The 21,895-nt window shown below is 46.1% G+C and overlaps 1 protein-coding gene across 1 annotated transcript in view; it reads right to left on the reverse strand.

The window, feature by feature from the left end:
• Window positions 1-21,895, reverse strand: part of OGDH (oxoglutarate dehydrogenase) — a 76,653-nt gene that overhangs the window by 18,847 nt on the left and 35,911 nt on the right. The window contains exons 5-10 of the mRNA XM_068550289.1: window positions 13,146-13,261; window positions 10,032-10,186; window positions 9,759-9,905; window positions 9,142-9,232; window positions 8,586-8,765; window positions 4,141-4,269 (exon numbers count right to left, since the gene is read on the reverse strand). Of these exons, the coding sequence (XP_068406390.1) occupies window positions 4,141-4,269; window positions 8,586-8,765; window positions 9,142-9,232; window positions 9,759-9,905; window positions 10,032-10,186; window positions 13,146-13,261 (818 nt within the window). The remainder of the gene's footprint in view (window positions 1-4,140; window positions 4,270-8,585; window positions 8,766-9,141; window positions 9,233-9,758; window positions 9,906-10,031; window positions 10,187-13,145; window positions 13,262-21,895) is intronic.

Here is a 21,895-nt window from a genome sequence, read left to right on the forward strand (position 1 = left end):
GGGATTGAACCCGGGCCCCCTGCACTGGGAGCTTGGAGTCTTAATCACTGGACCATCAAGGAAGTCCCTGACTTCTTCATCTTTAAACACATATGGTGGGTGTACGCATACCCACCCACTCACACACACACACGGAGATGGAGCTATACTCCACATTCTGTTCTGTACTTTTTTTCCCCACTTAATGTATCTTATAGTTCATTTCAACAGTATATATAGATCCTACTCTCTCAAATGGTTTTATTACACGGCGGTTGCAGTTAACTTACATTAGTGCTTATTTATGGGCCAGGCACTATTCTGAGCACTTTATGTATATTAATTTATATGTATTAATTCATTTAAGCCTTGTAACACATGGATGGATATATCATAAATTATTTAACTAGCTCCCTACTGACGTAGTGGTAGAAATTTTGGTTTCTAGTCTTGCTGCAGCAGTGATAGCTTCCCCACAATGCCCCTCCATATTATTTATTTATTTCAGTTTTGTACATTTATTTTTTCTTCCAGTTTTATTAAGATATTAATTTTGCAGCAGTGACATATATATTATGTACATATAATATATATATTATATATATATATATTTTTTGGCCACACTGCGTGTCTTGCAGGATCTTAGTTCCCTGACTAGGGATCAAACCCGGGCCCCGGCAGTGAAAGCACCGAGTCCTAACCACTGGACAGCCAGGGAATTCCCTAAGTGATATCTTTAAAGAAATCTCTCAGTAGACGTTTGGGAGTGAGTGTACTAGTAGGAAAACCCCACAAAGTGGAACTGCTGGGTTTGAGAGCCAGAGGGGGACCCTAGAGCCAAATGGTCTATCCTGGTTGAAGCCCTGTTTCCTTCAACCCTGCAGCTCTGTCCCTGGCTGCCCCCATCCACACCACTACCCCTGCTCCCACATGGGCCGGGCACTCTGCAGCCTTCAGGGCTACCACATCAACTTGCAGATGCAGCTGGGTGGGCCTGAAGGCCCCAGATTTGGCTAACTAAGGTCCTCACCCAACCCGGACTCTGCACCTTCTTCCCTGTCCCCTGTTTTCAGTGTCTTCCCCACCCTATTAAATTTCATGCGGTGCAAAAAAAAAAGGAACAGGTCTGATTGTTGGAAGTTCTTTTCATTCAGCTGAAATCTGCTGCTTCCTGGTAATTGCTATGCATTGGTGTGGACTCTGCCCATTATATTCCTTGCTTTGTGAAGCATTCATTTATTTGAAAACAGCTCTTATGCTTCTAGGAGTCTTCTATTTTCTGGGCTACATGGTCATGGCTTCCTTTTAGGGTAATTTTCCAGACACTATGCCATCCTAAGACTCTCCTCTGGACACAGTCTCACTTAAGTTCAACCAAAATGCTTGACCTTCTGTCATAAGAAGTTTGACAAACCAAAGGGTTACCTGTACTGTATTTGTATCATGTGATTCTTAAATTCAAATACTGTTAAATGTTTATATTGCCAAGAAGGAAAGTTTCAAATCAATGAATAAGAAATAAGAAACTAGAAAGAGAAGACTAAATTAAACCCAAAGCAAGTAGAAGGAAAGAAATTACAAAGAGCAAAAACCAATGAAATAGAAAACAGGAAAACAACAGAGAAAACGCAATGAAACCAAAGCTGTTCCTTTGAAACCAACAACAAATCTATATAACCGAGAAAAAAAGAGAAAACACACAAATTACCAATATTCGGAATGAAAGGAGGGATAAAACAACAGACCCTAATAAGAGAACACTGCAAACTTTATGCTCATAAATTCCACAACTGAAATGAAATGAAAAAATTCCATGAAAGACAGAAGTAACCAGAGCTCACTCAAGAAGAAACAGATAAACTGGATAGTCTTATATTTACTAAAGAAATGGAATTTACACTTAAAAAAAAATGCTCATAGGGACTTCCGCTTCTGGAATATGGAGGAGATGTACCTTTCCCTCCTTCTCCTGCTAATAAGTACAATTAAAAACCCAGGGCATTATATATATAAAACAAACACTGAAGGTAGACAGAAGCAAGCAGATCAGCCGGGGACCTCAGGTCCCGAGGAATGACTTGTGATCATTCCCAGGGCTACCTTTTTGCCTCATATAGCCCAGATTTAGGGCTAGAGAAGCAGGCAACTCAGAAACACCAACAGGCATAGCAAAAAGAAGTTTCAAGGAAAGTGGCTCTCTCTGGCCAGAAGACCAGGAACAGGTCGCCTAGCAGTACAGAAGATTTTTAGACAATCACCACCCTGCTGCAGCCAACCCCACAGAAAACATTGTGGCCACCCCCATTTGCCCCAGCAAAGGCCCGGTGTCCCCAGTAGTCCCCCTAGGCTGCTGGTAATTAGGCAACCACTACATCCTTGGTGTTAGTGGAGGCCACTTGGGAAGCAGTAACAAAGCACCTTTGCCCCACCCTCCGTCCCCTCCCTTCCCTGGGTATCAACAGACCTGGGGTGGGGAACCTGGACCCCTACCCCACCTGGCAGTAACAACTGTCCCCCCACCCCACCTGGCAGTAACAACTGTCCCCCCACCCCGACCCGAAATGTCCAGAGGACACCTGCTATAACAGGAGGTTTAAATTAGATTCTGAGTTTCATAACATATCCTCAAAATGTCTGGTTTCATAAGAAAGCACTTGTTATACCAACAACCAGAAAAGTTTTAGCTTGATGAGAAAAAGCAATCATTAGAAGCCAACACTCAGATGACACAGATTTTAGAATTATCTGACAAAGACTTCATAAAATTAAAATTCATTAAAATTCAAAGCAAACTTCATAAAAATACCTCAATAAAAATTATGAACATGCCTGAAATACATGAAAAAATAGAAACTCAGCAAAGACACAGAAGATACAAGAAGAACCAAGTGGAAACTTTAGAGTTGAAAAAACAAAAACAAACAAACAAACAAAATCCCCCGGGGGGTTGGAAATCAGGGAAAAAAACCCCAAACCTGAATGGAGGTGCTCTATAGCAGAACGGAAGGGAGAAAGGAAAGACTCAGTGAACTTAAAGATGGAACAGAAATTACCCAATCTAAACAAATGGAGAGGGACTTCCCTGGTGGCACAGTGGTTAAGAATCCGCCTGCCAACGCAAGGGACACAGGTTCTAGCCCTGGTCCGGGAAGATCCCACATGCTGCGGAGCAGCTAAGCCCGTGCGCCACAACTACTGAGCCTGCGCTCTAGAGCCTGCGCGCCACAACTAGTGAGCTCACATGCCACAACTACCGAAGCCTGCGTGCCTAGAGCCCGTGCTCCACAACAAGAGCAGCCACTGCAATGAGAAGCCCGTGCACCACAATGAAGAGCAGCCCCTGCTCGCCGCAACTAGAGAAAGCCTGCGCACAGCAATGAAGACCCAACGCAGCCAAAAATAAATAAATAAATAAAAAAAAAGAATAAATAATCAAAAAAAAAAAAAAAAAACCACCAAAAAACACAACCAATCAACCAAACAAAAAACTCCTGGGATGGAATTCACCTGACTCTGGAGACTACTCATGGAAAAACTTTTTTCTTTAAAAAAAAAAAAAAACCCCCCTGTGTCCTGGGCTTCCAATCCCTGTGAATGATCTTTGCTGTACTCTGTCCAGATTGAAGACCATTCCTGTTAGCATCTCAGCCCCTACCCAAAAAGCAGTAAAGACTCTCTGTGTTTGGGCATCTGTTTAAAACACAGTTCAGAGATAGGTTTCTCTTTCCTTGGCACCTTTTCAATATCTATTTTATGAAACAACCTATAATGAATATTTCCATTAAAATTAATATTTTAAGAATATATAATGCCATGAGAAAACACTGTGGTAAATAAGAAGTGGATATAAAACTGTGTATACAGAACCCAGTTTCTTAAAAGAGGGGCCATCTATATGCTTGTGGGTATGGAAGAAAATATTCTGAAATAACACCATGATCTTAAACACTGTAATTAAAATCTCTCCACTTTAAAGAAAGTTTCCTGTTTGTCCAAGTTTACTAATCAGAAAACAACAAGTGTATTAAATGATGAACACATGTCATTCTAAGTAAGGCTGATGTGAGCATAGAAGCCTCAGGAGAAAGTCTAATTGATGCTGTGGCCTCCGCAGCCTTCTCTGCTGCAAAGACCCCAGAGCCCGCCTGGAGCCCAGGTTACCTGGTTGTTGACGACCACGTGGACAGTGCCGTGAGTCGTGTAGGACGGCAGGTCACTCAGGTGGAAGGTCTCGTACACGATGCCCTGGCCGGCAAATGCAGCATCCCCGTGCAGAAGGATGGACATGACCTGCAGACATGCAAAGGAGACCCCAAATGTGACATGGTCCTGACCACCACGTCCACAAGGCACACTGGAGATTCAGTCACAATCCACTTTTCAAAAAACGATGTATTTTGAGATAATTTCGAACTTAGAAAGAAAATGGCAGGAAGGCACAAAGACCCCCAGGCGCCCCCCAGCACCCCCTTCCCCCGAGGATGTGCTCCACGAGGGTGCCCTCCAGGTCTGACACCAGCCACCCCGCCATCATCTGCTGCAGAGCCAGTGCCCACCGCCCCTGCACCCACCACGCAGGACCCTCTCATCAGGAAAGCAATGCTGGCCCAGACCCCACGTGGACGTGCTCTTAGGGCCACGCCTCTTCAGCCTCTCGACCTGGAGCAGCCCATTGTGTCTCCCATCTCCACGTCACGGACAGGCCTTGGGCTCCGATGGTCCTGTGTGACCAGACTCAGGAATGGTGCATTCCACGCCAGGGGACGCCAGAGCTGGCCTACCCCACGTGGATGAAGCTGACTTGGATCACCTGGACCAGTAGCTGTCGGTTTCTTCCTTTTTTTTTTTTGGGTCACGCCGTGCGGCATGTGGGATCCTAGTTCCTCAACCAGGGATCGAACCTGCACCCCCTGCAGTGGAAGTGCAGAGTCTTAACCACTGGACCGCCAGGAAGTCCCTGTTTCTCCCTTTAAACTCACCATTTCTCCTCAGTAACGAGAACAGTGAGGAGAACGTCTGTATCTTGCTCCTTACCACACCTCCAGCCACCCAGCAGCCTGAGCGGCACCTCTGGGGTGCTGCCAGGTGTCACTCCTACCTTCACGCGCTGGCATTCCATAAGAGCTTTCTCTTCTCGACTTTTATTTAGTTGTATTAATATGCACTCACGGATTCCTGTTATATTCAACTGGCTGTAACTGACTAGTATCTGTAGTTATTTGGACGCTCACACTGTCCCAAACTTGGCGTGGGGGTCCCGTGCCATCTGGACAGGCCCCATGGCTCATGGGGGCCTCCTTGCTTTCTGGCACAACAGAGATTTCAGCCCCCTGCTGCACTGTTCCTGCCCAGCCCTGGAATCAGACACTTCTCTGAGGAGCCTGGTTCCTTCGGTGGAGGACGGCCCTGAAAACTAATACTCGTGTGCTCATCACCACTAGAACAGCACCACTTCTAGGCTCTTTCCGCACAGAGCCAAAAACCAGATGTACAGGTGCACGTACACAGAGATTTCTAAATCTGTACACTGTACAACAACGATACCTCCAATTCCAATTCTTTTTCTGGGCCTTCCTCCTTCCGCATTTATAAACACCTCCTACACCGCGAGATGCTGTTCCCACTGTCCTCAATACGTTACCTGTTTGCTTGGTACAGCCCCACGGCCCTGCCACCCCTGCTCCTTGATGCCCTCTCGCTGTGTTTCCTCAGCTCCTGTCACCTCCCTGGTCCACAGCGCCAGGAAGGAAAGGTCCACATGCTCTTCAGGGACAAAAATCTAGATTTTTTTTTTAGCAGAACCCCATGTGTCCTGCCCTGGGGGACACAGGGATGGTCTAGGAAAGCTGGAAGTGGACACAGTGTCGGGTTTGCGCAGGGACCTCCTCAGAGGACTGCAGCCTTGCCAGGGCCCAAACGACCAGGGGACGTGGCGCCTCTTCCTGCTCGCCAGGACGCGCGTTTCTCTGCAGAGCCTTCTCTGTACGACCTCGGCCTTCTGCCGTTGGGCACCTCAGGGTCAGCCTCCCCTCTCCTCACGCTGTTTCTCTTGATCTTCTGGAGAAGCTGCACTGTGTCCCTTGCTAGGCTGCACTCGGTCCCTCGTGTTCCCTCAGCGCAGCGCTGCTTGCTCAAATCACACACCCTGGCGGCCCGATCTGGACCCAGGTAGGAGCGGGCCTCCATCTGTGGCAGGCTACCTGCGGCGCTAGGGAGCTGCTTTCCCACACGAATGCCCCAAGGGCCACATCAGCCCTGAGCCAAGCTGGGTCAGGCTCAGTCTTGCACCAGGTTATAGAACAACCTTGGCCACATTTATAGAAATTACATAGTTTTTTTCTGAAACACTGAAGGTTATGTAACAAATACTCCAGCTCCCTGGATTCTGGGTTTAACAGAAATCAGATAATTGCCTAAGGGTTTGGGAAGAGTAGCAAGGAGAGCAGGTGTGAAGGACTAGTGGGGTCTGGACCCACCCGCTGAGCATGGGCAAGGGTGGGCTCAGATAGAGGGGCGGGGGCAGGGGCCTGGAGGGATGGGCCGTCCACGCCAGGCAGGGTACTCCCATGGACAGGGCACTCCCTCAGAAAAGTGCCTGGTGACCACACAGGGCTAATCAGCCTCTCCTGGCCTCACAGGATGGATTGCTGTGATCATCTGAAGCATGTTAGATACCCTCCACCACTTTTCCCTAGTTATTTCATTCCTTTTCAGGATGTTTCCAGCATTCTAAGCAAGCGATGCTGGAGTGGCTTTTTGTCTGTAATTAATTAATTAAATTTATTTATTTTATTTATTTATTTTTGGCTGCACTGGGTCTTTGTTGCTGCGCGCGGGCTTTCTCTAGCTGCAGCGGGCGGGGGCTACTCTTCGTTGTGGTGTGCGGGCTTCCCACTGCGGTGGCTTCTCTTGTTGCAGAGCACGGGCTCTAGGCACGTGGGCTTCAGTAGTTGTGGCATGTGGGCTCAGTAGTTGTGACTCGTGGGCTCTAGAGCGCAGGCTCAATAGTTGTGGCGCACTGGCTTAGCTGCTCCGCGGCATGTGGGATCTTCCCGGACCAGGGATCGAACCCGTGTCCCCTGCATTGGCAGGCAGATTCTTAACCACTGCGCCACCAGGGAAGCCCTGTCTGTAATTTATGAATGTGGATGTCACAGAGTTTTCTGCAATCTTGTTCCCTTCCCTGGCCCCAAATGCCTGGGCAAGGGTCCCAGCCACAGACAGAGGAAATGCTGGAGGCACTGGTCACTGATGCTGGTTTCCTCCCTATCTGTCCCCAGCCACTGTGTCACTGGTGGTCTCGGGGGCCGCACAGGAAGCCACTTTCTACCCGCTTGGAGTTTCTGAGGCACCGTCCAGGCCCCCAAGCTCAGCGAAGTAACTCTCATGTCCCGACACCCTCCCCATGGGCCACACTCTTCGTGGTGCAGGAACCACTTCCTGTTCCCAACGCCACCTCTGGCCGGGATCCCGTTACCCTCTAACCATCCAAACACAGTACGAGTAGACTCACAGTGTTTTAAATTATAGAACCTAGTAAACTAATACTTGGTTCCACCTCTAAAAAGTCTGACCCCTCTCCAGGGCAACCCTGGGCCAGGATGCCCCCGGCCCCAGCTCCTCCCTGCTCTGCGCACAGCACAACCCCACCTCCATCTTTGTCCTTTCATCTCCAGAGAATGTCCTTTTCTGCCCGTCTACCTAAATCCTGCTGTTTCTTTAATTAAATATGACAACTACCTGCTCTATCGATGAGAGGGTTTGACTGCCTTTCATTCCACTTCCTTCCACACCTATATACCTCTCTTCGGAAGTTCTTTACCAGTGAACCTGCAGCTTTACATCACATTGTGTATGTTCTGTTAGCTCCCTCACATATGACCCTATTTCTAGGAAGAACAAGAGATGCTTGAGAGTAGGGTGGTGATGCTGACTTTGAACATGCCCCAGAATGCACACGCAGACACTACAAAAACTTGATTTTTCTTATTGCTTGGCTTTGAGGTTATCATTAAGTAGTAAGAACTGTACAGTTTGTTACAGACAGATTTCTACTTTGAGATTAAACAAGGACAAACAGTTACAATCCACTGAGGATTTCTATACATAAGCAGGCTGGCCAACCAACATTAAACATTCAGCATCACACACCTGGAAAATGCCGGTACCAGGGCCCCCGGAACTCGAGCTGTTCTCCATCTCTAAACGGTGCCACCCTGACACAAACTCGACCACCTCTCCTCCCATCTGTCAGTTTTACAATTCCTCCTTTAGTCTCACCCACACCTTTTCCTTAAGACTCTCTCCTCCTGTTCAGTGACAAACCCTCTTTGTCCACCACGATATTGTGCAAGACTAGCTTCTCCACAGGTGTGGTGACAATGAAAGCAATCTACTCCCCACCTAGCTCTGGTGGTCACAACTTGGAAGGAAGCATTATCTGTAACTGGGATTAATTTATTAACACTATGGCTACTCTTTCAAGATCCATTCAGAATATTTTGTTAAATTCCAGAAACATGAGGTCTGGGACGTGCCTGAGGCTGTGAGCCGGTCCTGGACCACCTGGCATCAGGGCCGCCCCTGGTCAGCCCCCGTGGCCTTACCTTCTTTCCCTCGGTGTCCCCGCAGTAAAACTGCTCAGCTTTAGTCTTGCCCATCACCACAGGATCAGCAGCCTCCAGGTGGGAAGGGTTCGCCACCAGCGACAGGGTGATGTTCCTGTCGGTCACACGGTTGATCCGCCGGTGATACATGCCCAGGTGGTACTTCACGTCTCCAGAACCCTGAAGGTACAAACAGTCAGTCTTTATCCTGGGCATGGAGATGCTTACTCTTCACGACAGCCCTGTCCTGTGTTATTTCTCCTCCCAGAACCCCCATCCCTGGAAGGATGGAAAGCCTTTCCCCAGAATGGCTCCACCTAGGGCACAGGGAGAAGGTCCCTCAACCAGAGGCGCACGTCCCAAACCCCAGCGGGGAGGACTGCAGGGGCTGCCAGGCCTCTGATCTCTCTTTTCTCCAGAAGGTCGGCCACCGGCCACCTCCTTTGCGAGTGGTATGGAAGATCCCAGGCCCAGGTCCTTCCGGAGAAACAAGTGGAACCAGGGTCTGGTGTGGGTCGGAGCTATGCTAGTTTCTAAAAGAAATCAGGTGTCTCACCTCATCAGCTGCCTCCAGCTTTGAGTCGAACTGACAGAAAATCTGCTCCAGCTCCTTCCTGATGACGTTTGCAAGCACGTTCAGCCGCCCTCTGGTACACAGAGGAGCGAGCAGGGCCTGAGCTGTGTTCCGGGCAGCAGGCAATGCTGTTCTAGCCCCTTCCTCCCCCGATGGACAGGCAGTGCCTCGGTTTGCAGCCCGAGAGGAGCTGAGAGCAGAGCTGATGTGGGACACTCAGCCTCTGCTTGCCCGGCACCCAGGGCCAAGACGAGGTGGGAGGAAGAAAGGTAGAAAACGGAGAAACACTGCCGGCCTGCGGCGAACGCTCCACCCTCAGCCTCCGCTGCCGCCTCAAGCTGAGGTCTCCGCTCCACGTCACCGAGCAGCCTTCCCTCTAGGTTAACCTCCCTCAGTGGTGACCCCGACAAGGGCATGAGGCCAAGATGTCTGTCTAAAACCACTATGGCCTTGAGTGTGACAGTGGCTACCGAGGGAGGGGGATGCCGCGGCGATGGCTGTCCCGGGGCAGGGGTGCAAGTGCGCTCCAGGCGAGCCAGCCTCCTCGCTTGCCTAGTGCCCCACCCCGTGCTCCGGATGCATGAAGGGCGGCCAGGTACCTGTGCGGCATCCCCATGATCACATAGTCCACTCCGTTCTCACTTGACTTGTCAATGATGGTCTTGAGGGCAGGAATCAGCACCTCGCAGCCTTCGAGACCAAAGCGCTTCTCAGATGACCACTTCCGCTGCAGGAACTCCTCAAACCTGGACAGGAACCAAGCCAAGTCACCAGGGCCAACCTTGCTCGCATGGGGCTGTGGCCACACTCCAAACCCACCCACCCCTGTCAACAGGCTGTACCACACTGACGGGACCAGTGCAGCCCCGTACCTGGTGGAGCGCACGAGCCGGGCCAGCAGGGTCCGCTTCTCCTCGTTGGTGAACTGCAGGATCCCAGGCGTCTCGAATTTCTGCCGGATCCACTGGCACTGCTCCAGGTCATTGATGAACATGAACTCCACCCCGATGTGCTGGCAGTACGCCATCTGTTTTTCATGCACACACACACACACACACACACACACACACACACACATGATCACGGGGATGTCCCCCCAGGTGTGTTGACTGCCTACTCAGCCAGAAGGCTGGCAGGAACAGGTGGCCTCCCTTTCAAATGCAACAGAGCCAGCTGTGACCTGGGGCACCAAGTCTGGGCCCACAACCTCCTCTCACTCCGAACCTGGCCATGAAATACTTCCTCCACAGAGTACAGAGCCCAATAGGCAGGGAGGGGACAGTGAGAACCACTAAGCCAAGACATGCTCCCTTCATGGCGGGAGGACAGAAGCACCAGCCCGGGGACGCGGAAGCTCCTGGGGAAGACAGGTTCTCTGACCTCAAGGTCAGACTGTGCCCAGCACCCTGAGAAAGAAAGGTCCTGTGCTGCCGGTGGATATCACAGCTCAGTGGTCACTTAAGTTTAGCAGGCTTGTATTTATTTATTTTTAAAATAAATTTATTTATTTATTTATTTATATTTGGCTGCGTTGGGTCTTCGTTGCTGCACGCAGGCTTTATCTAGTTGTGGCGAGCGGGGGCTACTCTTTGTTGCGGTGCGCGGGCTTCTCATTGTGGTGGCTTCTCTTGTTGTGGAGCACGGGCTCTAGGCACGCGGGCTTCAGTAGTTGCGGCACGCGGGCTCAGCAGTTGTGGCTCACGGGCTCCAGAGCGCAGGCTCAGTAGTTGTGGAGCACAGGCTTAGTTGCTCCGCGGCATGTGGGATCTTCCCGGACCAGGGCTCGAACCCATGTCCCCTGCATTGGCAGGTGGATTCTTAACCACTGCTTTTAGGAATTTAAAAAGCAGTGCCCTGGTGTGACAATAATTTGTTAAAATTAATTAATTTATATATATATATATATATATATCTCTCTTTTGGCCACGCTGCACATCTTGTGGGATCTCAGTTCCCTGAGCAGGGATCAAACCCGGGCCATGGTAGTGATAGCACTGAATCCTAACCACTAGGCCACCAGGGAACTCCCGACAATAAGTTTTAGAGCCCACAAATGCCTTTCAACGTCTTCGCAACAGCCATGCTGACCAAGCACTTAGAGGGCCGAGTTCTGCTTGGTGGTTCTGTCCGTGACCCCCTTTGGTTTTCACTACAGACATGGAAACTGGCTGGCACAGTGCAGGGTGAGGCTGCACCTGGGATCCCAGTGGTGGGTCCAGATCTGACACCAGAGCAGGGGTGGGCACCTCTGCATGTTAATTCCATGATAATGAAACAAAGGGACATTTGCCTGAACTCAAAATAATGGCCGACCACAACGCGCTCGCTATCATCCTAGCCGAGAGGAGGAAAATCTTGCCTAGGGACAAAAAGAGGAAATGGAGCTGGGAAAGACCTTGGTGTTCAAGGTATTTTCATTAACTCCAAAACTATATTTCCCTGATGACACCTCACGTGATAAACTGGGAACTTTTAAACTGGAGGCACAAGAAGCCCAGGGTTGGGGGGTGCTGGCCTGCCTTCCCTGACTTCAGAGCCAGCGCGAGTCACCACTTCCACCGGAGCTGTACAGTGACAGTGCCCTGATCTACTGAGCCGCAGGAGAAAGTGTATTTCTACACAAACACATTTGAGAAAACATGGCCCAGCCACAGCGTCTGTTAACATGAACCTTGAACCTTCCTCCATCAGCTTAAAAAAGGGTGCATCTTCCCTGGGACCCAAGTCTGAGTTGTAAGCCTAGCAGAGAGGAGAGGAAGGGGTGGGGAAGAGGGCAGGGGGAGGGGAGAGGGGAGGGGAGGGGAAGAGAAAGAAGGAAGGGAAAGGGGGAGAGGAGGGGGAGGGAGGAAGTGGGGAGGAAAGAGGAGGGGAGGGGGAGGGGGCTCCCTCCTTTACCCATGGAGGCAGGAGAACACGCCCGTGCTCCTTACGCCTGATGGGCAGTATGTCCATTACTGAACAATTAAAGGCTCAAAGGAAACTATTAGGTCAAAAACAGTATGTCTCCATTATTATCAGCATGGATTTAGCTATTAACTTGGACACATAGTTACTGGGCCCCTGGATCATATTTTGTTTTTCTTGTTCTTGGCTCAATCCCCAGGAGAAAAGGGCAGGGAGTGCCGATTCTTAGCTTCTCTCTCTAGTGAGACATTAGGAAGCCAAGGAATTGCACTCGCTCTAAATATTCAAAGAGCTGCAAGTTGATTATTATGTCACGGGACCAAGAACATACTTAAGTTCTGTCAGCTCACACAGCCGCCCAGTGCATGCACATGTCACGTGTAAACATACCCAACCCACCATCATCGGGTGAGTTTACACAAATATCTGTAAACAAGGAGAAGGGGTATTCCGAACTGGGACAAGTCAGAATGGGAGGCTCTCTTGGAAGAGCCCTGGACGTGGGGCCCTCTGGGGACAGGGGGTGCTATGGCTGGGACCCCTGGAGTCCAGGTCCAAGTGTCCACAACAGCCCAACTCCTGGGTTCTGGCACTGGATGAAATGAGAGCCGTGCATGGCTCTCTGCCCCTTTCAAATGCTGGATCAGTACAACCTGGGGCTCGAGCAGTCGCTTGCAAACACAGCTGTGTATCCCTATCTCTGGGAGATTTGTAAAAATGCGCATTTCCAGGCTCCAAAACCAGAGCTGACTCAGTTGGTAGTAGGTGGGCCAGGAATCTCCCCAGGCGTTCCTATTCAAGCTGGCTTGGGAATGACACCCTTTATTTACCTAATGCTTTAGGACACATTTTTTAAAGTCGGAAGCAAAGTCTACATTTTGTTATGGTTGATTGTAAAAATAAAAAAACACGGATTTTCATCAACAAAATAGCAAAAAACAAAACAAAACAATTCCCTATCCCTTACATTAAAAAAAAAATATAGGATCAAGAGAAAAACAACCTAGTCTGGAGGCCTCCTGCCAACACAAGTTTTTAGCAAGTCCACTGGAGTTTTCTGGAAACGACTTGTGTTTTCTTACCTCCAGGCGTCGGATGATCTCCCGCAGCGGAAGGGCCGACTCCTGTCCGCCGATGAACGTGGTCGTGGGCAGGTGGAAGACCTTGTCCAGGTCAGACTCGTCCAAGCCGTAGAACCCTACGGGGGTGAGGAGAGACGGGCACAGCCATACAGGGGCCACAGTTTAGGAAAAGGGGGAGGGACTCCCCAGGGGAGAGAAAAAAGAAGAACAAAATCATAAAAACCTCTGTTATGTACGAAAATAAATACTATATTACAGCCAGAAACACAAACTTTAGCAACAAACAGAAGCTGAGTATATTACTGGCATCACAGGTAAAGGAGAATAAATTCATATGATGCATATATTAGTCCAGTGCACCAATTATTTATAATTTAGAGAAAAATGTATTTCAAGGTCCCACAGACACAAAGCAATTTAGCTTTGAAAAGGCACTGGGTAAGTCAATCAGAAAGCAAATGAAAAATAGTTAAGGAGAGAATTCAAGTAGAAAATGAGGAACTGGACTAGACTAGGTCATATATGTCTTGATGGCGATGGCATTTGTATGTGGTGAGTGGAAGCTAGGAGACTGAGAAGTGAGGGACAGTCACCAAGAAGCCCAGTGGCCTGCGGGAGAGCTGCCAGGCAGCAGGGCAGAGGCTTCCACAGCCACCTCTGATGAAGGACGGCGCCGTCTCCTGGAAGACCTCCAACTGCACATGAAGACCCCTCCTCCAGACAGTGCTCGTAAGTCACAGATCTGATTATCGCTCTCCCCAGTCCAATACCGACACGTATTTACTGACTAATTGCTAAGGAACCGACTATCACTGACTCATCACTGCTATTTGCTGAGCACCACGTGCAAGGTGCCTCCTCATCTGAAAGCATATTTCAAACTGACAAACACGTGATGGAGTGGAGGGGCTCTTTCCAGGGCATTATGCGCTTGTTTCATGTTGCAATAATTATCAAAGGGGAAGAGACTTGGAGGAAAACTGTCCAGTGACACTATAGGTTAGGCTCCCACCCACAAGATATTGGCTGGAGTGAGGCAAGGTGCAGGTCACAATCCCAGACGCCAGGATGAAATGTGAAACGAGCACCCACAGTCTCTAACACCTGACTGTGCAAGATCAGACAGTCTCCCATTTCCTGGCCTAATTAAGTGTAAATAAGACAGAGGGCCCAGTAAGGGACCTAAGCAGTCGCTTGCAAACACAGCTGTGTATCCAAATCTCTAGGGAATTTGGGAGAGTTGTAAAAATGCACATTTCCAGGCTCCAATGCCAGGACTTGACTCAACTGGTCATGGATGGGCCATGAACATCCCCGGATGATCCTATTCAAGCTGGCTTGGGAACGACAGCTTTTATTTATCTAATGCTCTAGGACACTTTTCTTTTTTAAGTTTTAAAAGCAAATTCTATGTTTTTCAACCTTTTTTTGTTTTATTAAAACAAAAGCAACCTGGCTTTTTTTCACCTTGGGGTGGAGGCGGTGGTGATGGTAGAGTGGCTTGGTGAAGCTATGCACCCGTTTCCTGCTGTAATTCTATCAAGAATGAGGATGGGCCATCACGTGGGCTTGATAAAGCCTGGCTCTGGCCCTTCACAGCCCAGCTCTCAGTGTTTATGGAGGAAAACCAGAGTTATTTGGGGGACACTTTTCCTAGCTCATGGGAACACTCAGCAGTGGGGGCTCAGGGAACCGGGGTATCCAAAGAGTGCACACTCTGTTGGGAACATTTTGAACATTTTGATTGTGGACTTAACCAATGACCTGTGTGTCCCAGAGGAGAACGTGGGCTTGTCGTGACCTTTCAGCATGAAGAGCCCTCTGCCTCACCATATGTGTGATTTTTCATTTCCATCACTGTGAACTGATCATTCTTGGGCTCTACTACTAAACTTCAAAACTGCTGGCCTTGCTTCTGAGTTCTTCAGTCGTTTGAGAACTTAAATCTACAGACGTCTGGGAAGGTAGTATAGACATATTCCTACCTATTCCCCCACCAAGTGCAACTTAAAACCCCAGATATCATATATAAAACAGATGTAAGATGACGCCAAAGGGTGGAGAAAAAAGCCAACCAGCCAAGGAGGTCCCTGGGTTTCCTTTTGGGCTCCCATATCCCAGACTTGGAGCAAAGAATGTGTAAATTTCTACAGGTGTAGACAGAAAAAGCCCCAACAAAAGCTGCTCTCTTTAAAGGACCAGGAGAAAGGCAGCCTCGCAGGACAGAAAACTTTTAGACTGTAACTGCTCTGCTCCACCCAAACATACGGAACACACTGCAGCTCCATCAACACCCTTGCCAGGCTGCAGTGCACTCTGACCTCTGACCCCACCCAAAGGTTTCAGAAAAGGCCCAAGAGGAAGCCCAAACTTTCATTTCCTCTGGGAGGTAATGGACTAGCCCACTCCCCCACCCTAATGTCAACAGAGACTTTGGGGCCCAGAATGTCCATCTCCACTGGGGAGTAACTAGGTGGGCCCCTCCCTACCAGAGCAGTGTTCAGAGGAGCCTTGCTATAACAAAGATTTAAACAAGATCCCATCTCATAATACCCAAAATGTCCTGGTTTCAATATAAAAAAAAAAAAAAAAAGAAAAACCACTTAGAACAAGAACCAGGAATATGTCAGACTGAACGAGAAAAGATAATCAATAGACACTAACACCAAAATGACACAGATGTTAGAATTACCTGACTAAGATTCTCAAGAAGCCATTATCAAATAATTTCAGTGAGCAATTAAAACATGAGAGACATGAAAAAAAAAATTAAGTCTCAGCAAAGACATAGAAAGTCTCTGCAAAAAATTAAGATACAAAGAAGCACCAAATGGGAAATTTTGAAACTGCAAAATATAATAACCCAAATTAAAACTTAGTAAATGGGCTCAATGGCATTATCAGAGGACAGAGAATCAGTGAACTTAAAGGGAGAACAACAGAAATAAACCAACCTGAAGAATACAGAGAAAACAGATTGGGGGGAAAAAAAAGGGAAGAAAGTCCTGGGGACATGTGATGCTGTAACAAAAGATTTCACAGTTGTTCTGATGAATCCTGGCAGGAGAAGAGAAAGCGGGAGGCTGAAAACTTCCCAAATATGGCAAAAGACTTACCCCACAGACTCAAGAAGCTCAGTGAACTCACAGAATAAAGCCAAAGAAATCCATGTCAAAATATGTTACAATTAAACTTCTGAATTTAAAGACAAAGAAAAAATCTTGAAAGCAGCCAGAATATAGTGACACTTTGCCTAGAGGGCAAAACAACTCAAATAACAGTGGATTTCTCAACAGAGGACAAAACAACTCAAATAATAGTGGATTTCTCAATAGAAGCCATGGAGACCAGAAGTAGCACCACACTTACCAAGAGCTGAAAGAAAAGAATTGTTTCCCCATAATCCTATATACAGTGATAATATCCTATAGGAAGGAAGGAGAAATCAAAACATTTTCAGATGAAGAGAACTAAGAGAATCTGTCATCCTAAATGAATGGCTAAAAGAAGTTGTAAACAGAAAGGAAATGATATCAGAAGGAATCAGACAGGAAGAAGGAAGAAAGAACATGGAACTAAAAAATACAGGTAAATAAAAGACTTTCCTTCTCCTCGTGGGTCTTCTAAATTATGTTTGATGATTGAAGCAAAATTTGTAATATTATCTGATGCAGTTCTAAACATATGTAGAGGAAGTATTTAAGATAATTATATATTTTACATGGAGAGAATGAAGGGATGTAAAGGGAGGTAAGTACACTTCACTTGAACTGGTAAAATGATGACACCATTAGATTGTGATAAGTTATGTAGTGATATAACACCTAAACAGCCACTAAAAAGGCTAAAAACCACTAAAAACACAAAGAGATATGATAAAAGACTATATATAAATAAAAATGGAATTTTTAAAGTATAGGTTTAAAAACCTATAGGAAGTCAGGAAAAAGAAAGCGGAGAAATGAATAGGGACAAACAAAATGAAGGATAAAATGGTAGACTTAAGCCCTAACATATCAATAGTTACATTAAATATAAATGGTCTACTTAAATGACAGAGACTGATGGAGTGGATTAAAAAAAACAGGACCCAACTATATGCTTGACTTCAAATACAGTGATTTAGGCAGATTGAAAGTAAAAGGATGGAAGAAGGTATGTCATGTAAAACATGTCCAACAAAAGCAGGAGTAGCTATATTATCATCAGATAAAGTATACATTAGAGCAAAGAAAATTACTAGAGACAGAGAGGGACATTGTATGATAAAAAGATCAATCCACCCAGAAGACATAGCAATCCTAAGTGTGTGTGCACCAAACAACAGAGATGCAAAATACGTGAAAAAAAAAAAACCCTGAGGACTGAAAAGAGACAAATCCACAGTTTGTCTGGAGATTTCAAAGCCCTTCACTCAATAATCGATTAAAAAAGTAGATAGAAAGTTGCCAAAGATATAGAAAGACTCTACAACTGACAGGATCTAATGGACATTTATAGAACACTTCACCAAACAACAGCAGAGTATGCATTCTTTCCAAATGTCCATGGAACATATGCCAATTCAGACAATATAGTGGGCCATAAAAACACCTCAACAAATTTAGCAGAACTGAGGGACTTTCCTGGTGGTCCAGTGGTTAAGCATCTGCCTTCCAATTCAGGGGATGTGGGTTCGATCCCCGGTCGGGGAACCAGGATCCCACATGCCACGGGGCAACTAAGCCCGCGTGCCACAACTAGAGAGAAGCCAGTGCGATGCAACTGGAGAAGCCCACGCGCTGTAACAAAAGATCCTGCATGCTGCGACTAAGGCTCGACGAAGCCAAAAACAAAAAAATTTAGCAGAACTGAAATTATGTGGAGTACATTCTCCAACAACAATGGAATCAAACTAGAAATCAATAAGAGAAAGATAAAAGGAAACTCTCCAAATTCTTGGAAACTAAACAACACCTTCTAAATAATCCATGAGTCAAAGAAGAAATATTAAGGGGTATCAAAAAATACACTGAACTGAATGGAAATGAAAATACATGTCAAAGTTTGTAGAACACCTAAAGCAGTTCTGAGAGGGGAATTTATAGCAGTAAATGCAAACATTAGAGAAGAGGAAAAGGCTCTAATCAGTAATCTATAAGATCTTACCACAAGAGCCTAGAAAAAGAAGGAAAAAAAAAAAAACAATACAAAGAAAGCAGAGGTACGGAAATAAAGATAAGAGCAGAAATCAATGAAATTGAAAACAGCAAAACAGAAAAATCTATGAAACAGCTGGTTCTTTGGAAAGATCAGTAACACTGACAAACTTCTAACAGGACTAACAAAGAAAAAGAGAAGACACAAATTACCAATATCAGGAATAAAAGGGGATATCAATACAGACCCTGCAGATATCAAAAAGATACTAAGGGAATACTATGAACAACATACACTTGACAACTCACATGTAAACAAACCATTCCTAGAACAACACAAACTGCTGTTACCCACCCACTATGAAACAGATAATCTGAATAGCTCTAACTTTTAAAGAAATCGAATTCATAAATAAAAAGCTTCTGAAAAAGAAATCCAAACCCAGATGGTTTTGCTGGGGAATTCTACTGGATGTTTAAAGAAGAATTAACACCAACTCTACACAGTCTCTTTCAAGAATTAGAGTAGGAAGAAAACGTCTCAGCTTATTTTACAAAGCTAGAATTACCCTGATACCAAGAGCAGACAAAGACAGTCAGAAAAAAAAAAAATTACAGACCAATATTCCCTACAAATACAGACGCAAATACACATATATAGATGCAGCAATATGCAAAAAGAATTATATACCATGACCAATTGAGGTTTATTCCAGCAGTACATGAAGTTTGGTTTAATATTTGAAAATCAATTGATGTAATCCAACATTGATCAGGAACAAAGCAAGGATGTTCATTCTTATGCCTCTTAGTCAACATGGTACTGGAAGGTCCAACCAGGGCAATTGGGCAAGAAAAGGAAATAAAAGGCAAACAGATTGGAAACGAAGAAATAATTGTTCCTATTTTCAAGTGAGATGATTGTCTACCCAAAAAATTCTGAAGAATCTACTAAAAAAAAAAAGTCCTAGAATAAATGAGCTCAGCAAGGTCACAGGACACAACATAAAAACAATCAATTGTACTTCTAGATATTAGTAATGAATAGATGGACACTAAATTTTTTTTAAAAAAGGAAGTACTAACATGTAAATCTAACAAAACATGTACAGAATTTGTATGCTGAAAACTACAAAAAGCTGATGAAAGAAATCAAAGATCTAAATAAGTGAGACATACTATGTTCATGGATTGAAGGGCAACATAGTAAAGATGTCAATTCTCCTTAAATTGATCTATAGGTTTGACACAATTCCTACCAAAATGTCAGCAAGAGTTTTTGTAAATGTAGACAAGCTTATGCTAAAATTTACATGGAAAGAGATAGGCCCTAGAACAGCCAAGGCAATTCTGGAAAAGGAAAATAAAGTTCAGCAGCTACAGTAATCAAGACAGTGTGGTACTGGTGGAGAGACACACCTATTAAAAGAATAGAGAACCCGGAAACAGACCCACTGAATAAGGCCAACTGATTTTTGATAAAAGTGTATAAAAGCAATTCAATGATAAGAAAGACAAACTTTTCAGTTAATGGTGCTGGAGCGATTGACATCCACAGGCCAAAAATAAACAAACCTTGATCTAAACTTCATATCCTATACAGAAATGAACTCAAAATGGATCATAGATTTAAATGTTAAATGCAAAACTATAAAACCTTTAGAAAAATACAGAGGAGAAAATCTTCAGGATCTAGAGCTAAGAAAAGTGTTCTTAAACTTGATACCAAAAATATGATCTTATGGATCATGGGAAAATTGATACACTGGACTATAGAGTTTAAAACTTTTGCTCTGTAAAAGACCCTATTAGCCAAAGAACAGAAACAACATAAAGGTCCTTCAATGAGTAAATGGTTAAAACAATTCTGGGACATCTATGGAGAGGAATGCTACTCAGCAATTAAGAAGGAAAAAACTAGTGTTAGAAAATCATGTTGACTGAAAAATGCCAATTCCAAAATGTTACATACTGTGATTTGTAAAACATTCTTGAGATGACAAAATTATAGAAATGCAGCACAGAACAGTGGTTGCCAGGGGTCAAACATGGGGGTGGGGTAGAAGGGGAGTAAGTGTGGCTACAGAGGGGCAGCAGGAATGACCGCTGGAGTGATGTAGACCTCTGTGGCTTGACTGCTGTCAGTGTTGGTATCCTGGTGTGATGTACTATGGTTTACAAGATGGTACCACTGAGGGAACTGGCTGAAAGGCATATGAGAATGTCTCTGTTATTTTTCATAACTGCATACAATTATTTCAAAATGAAAAGTTTAATCAAAATTAGAGTCTCACAGACATTATAAGATGGAGGAAAAAGAGAACTTCTGAGTGACACCAGGCATGGAAGGAAGACTGGCCACTGGGGTGAGTGACAGCAGGCAGATGACCCCCGGCTCCCCACTCTGGATTCTTCAAAGGTGCTCTGCCCAGAACCAAGGGTCATTAAGGATTCCTTACTTCATTAAGTAACTTTTTATCAGTACTTCAGTTGTCCTTCAAACATGGGAGGATCAAAAGGGAAAAAATGCCCAGGAAGCAGAATCTGAAAGAATCCAGAGTCCAGTCAAAGGCACAGTGCAGGACATGGAGGAAAGGATGTGCCAACATGCAGCATGTAGTGTGGCCTCGGGTCCCCGCTGGCTACAGCAGGAGCTAGAGACAGCCTACGCTGAAGACGGAAGCCCAGCGAAGCGATGGTGAGACACACGTGGAGGTGAAAATGCTCTTCAGAACACAAATGGACAGAAGCTAATATGACGTGGTAAGTAGCTCTACCTGTTGGATAACAGCCAAATGACAGGAAAAACATATCTCAAGACAATTAACAAACTTCAAAACACTCGACAGAGTTGTGTCAACTTTCCCCAAATTGCATGCTGGGGAAAGATGCACATCCTGTTCAAATGAACTCCTCAGCTCCAGAAAAGTGAAAGGCTCGTTATTTTCATACCTCCTACTGTTAGCATTCGAAGTCGTTCCTTGAAAACTGCAAGATCTGAGAGGCAGAGTGGGATAGCATGGGTGAGCGCAGAGGGAAAAAGACAGGTGAGAGTTAGTTTCAAAAAACCCAAAACACCCAAAACCCTACACCATTACCGCAGGAACAGGTAGCACAAACACTGTCACACAGACATAGACACTGAAGGAGAACAAGGGAGGGGGGATAGGTGGTCTGAGAGCTACTTTGATAAACATGGAAACGGTTCATGAACAGCTGGAATAAGGTGAATCTGAAGGAGGGAAAGGCAGCTCCCTGAGACTGAGAAGCCACCGTGTGGCGGCAGCTGAGACTTCCTCACTTCCCCACCCTGAACAAGTGGCCGACACAGAGCTCTCCTGGGAAGTCAAATCCACCCAGTCCAGACTGCTTTGGGATGAAAAAACTGGGGAAAAGAAAATGAAAAAGCCTAATTATTGAGCCCCATTCCTCAGAACTGGAGCATCAGGCAGCAGACTAGACCCAAAACCTCAAGCTCCTGCTGGATTCTGAAGAGTAGAAGGTAGGTCCTCAGTATCCCCTCTCGAGAAGGTAGAACCAGGATGGAGGAACTCATCTGCTGAGGACACAGGCCGAGAGCCACACACGTGCACAGATGCACACACTCCTGCC

The sequence above is a fragment of the Eschrichtius robustus genome, chromosome 8 (genome assembly GCF_028021215.1).
Source record: "Eschrichtius robustus isolate mEscRob2 chromosome 8, mEscRob2.pri, whole genome shotgun sequence".
NCBI classification, from domain to species: Eukaryota; Metazoa; Chordata; class Mammalia; order Artiodactyla; family Eschrichtiidae; genus Eschrichtius; species Eschrichtius robustus.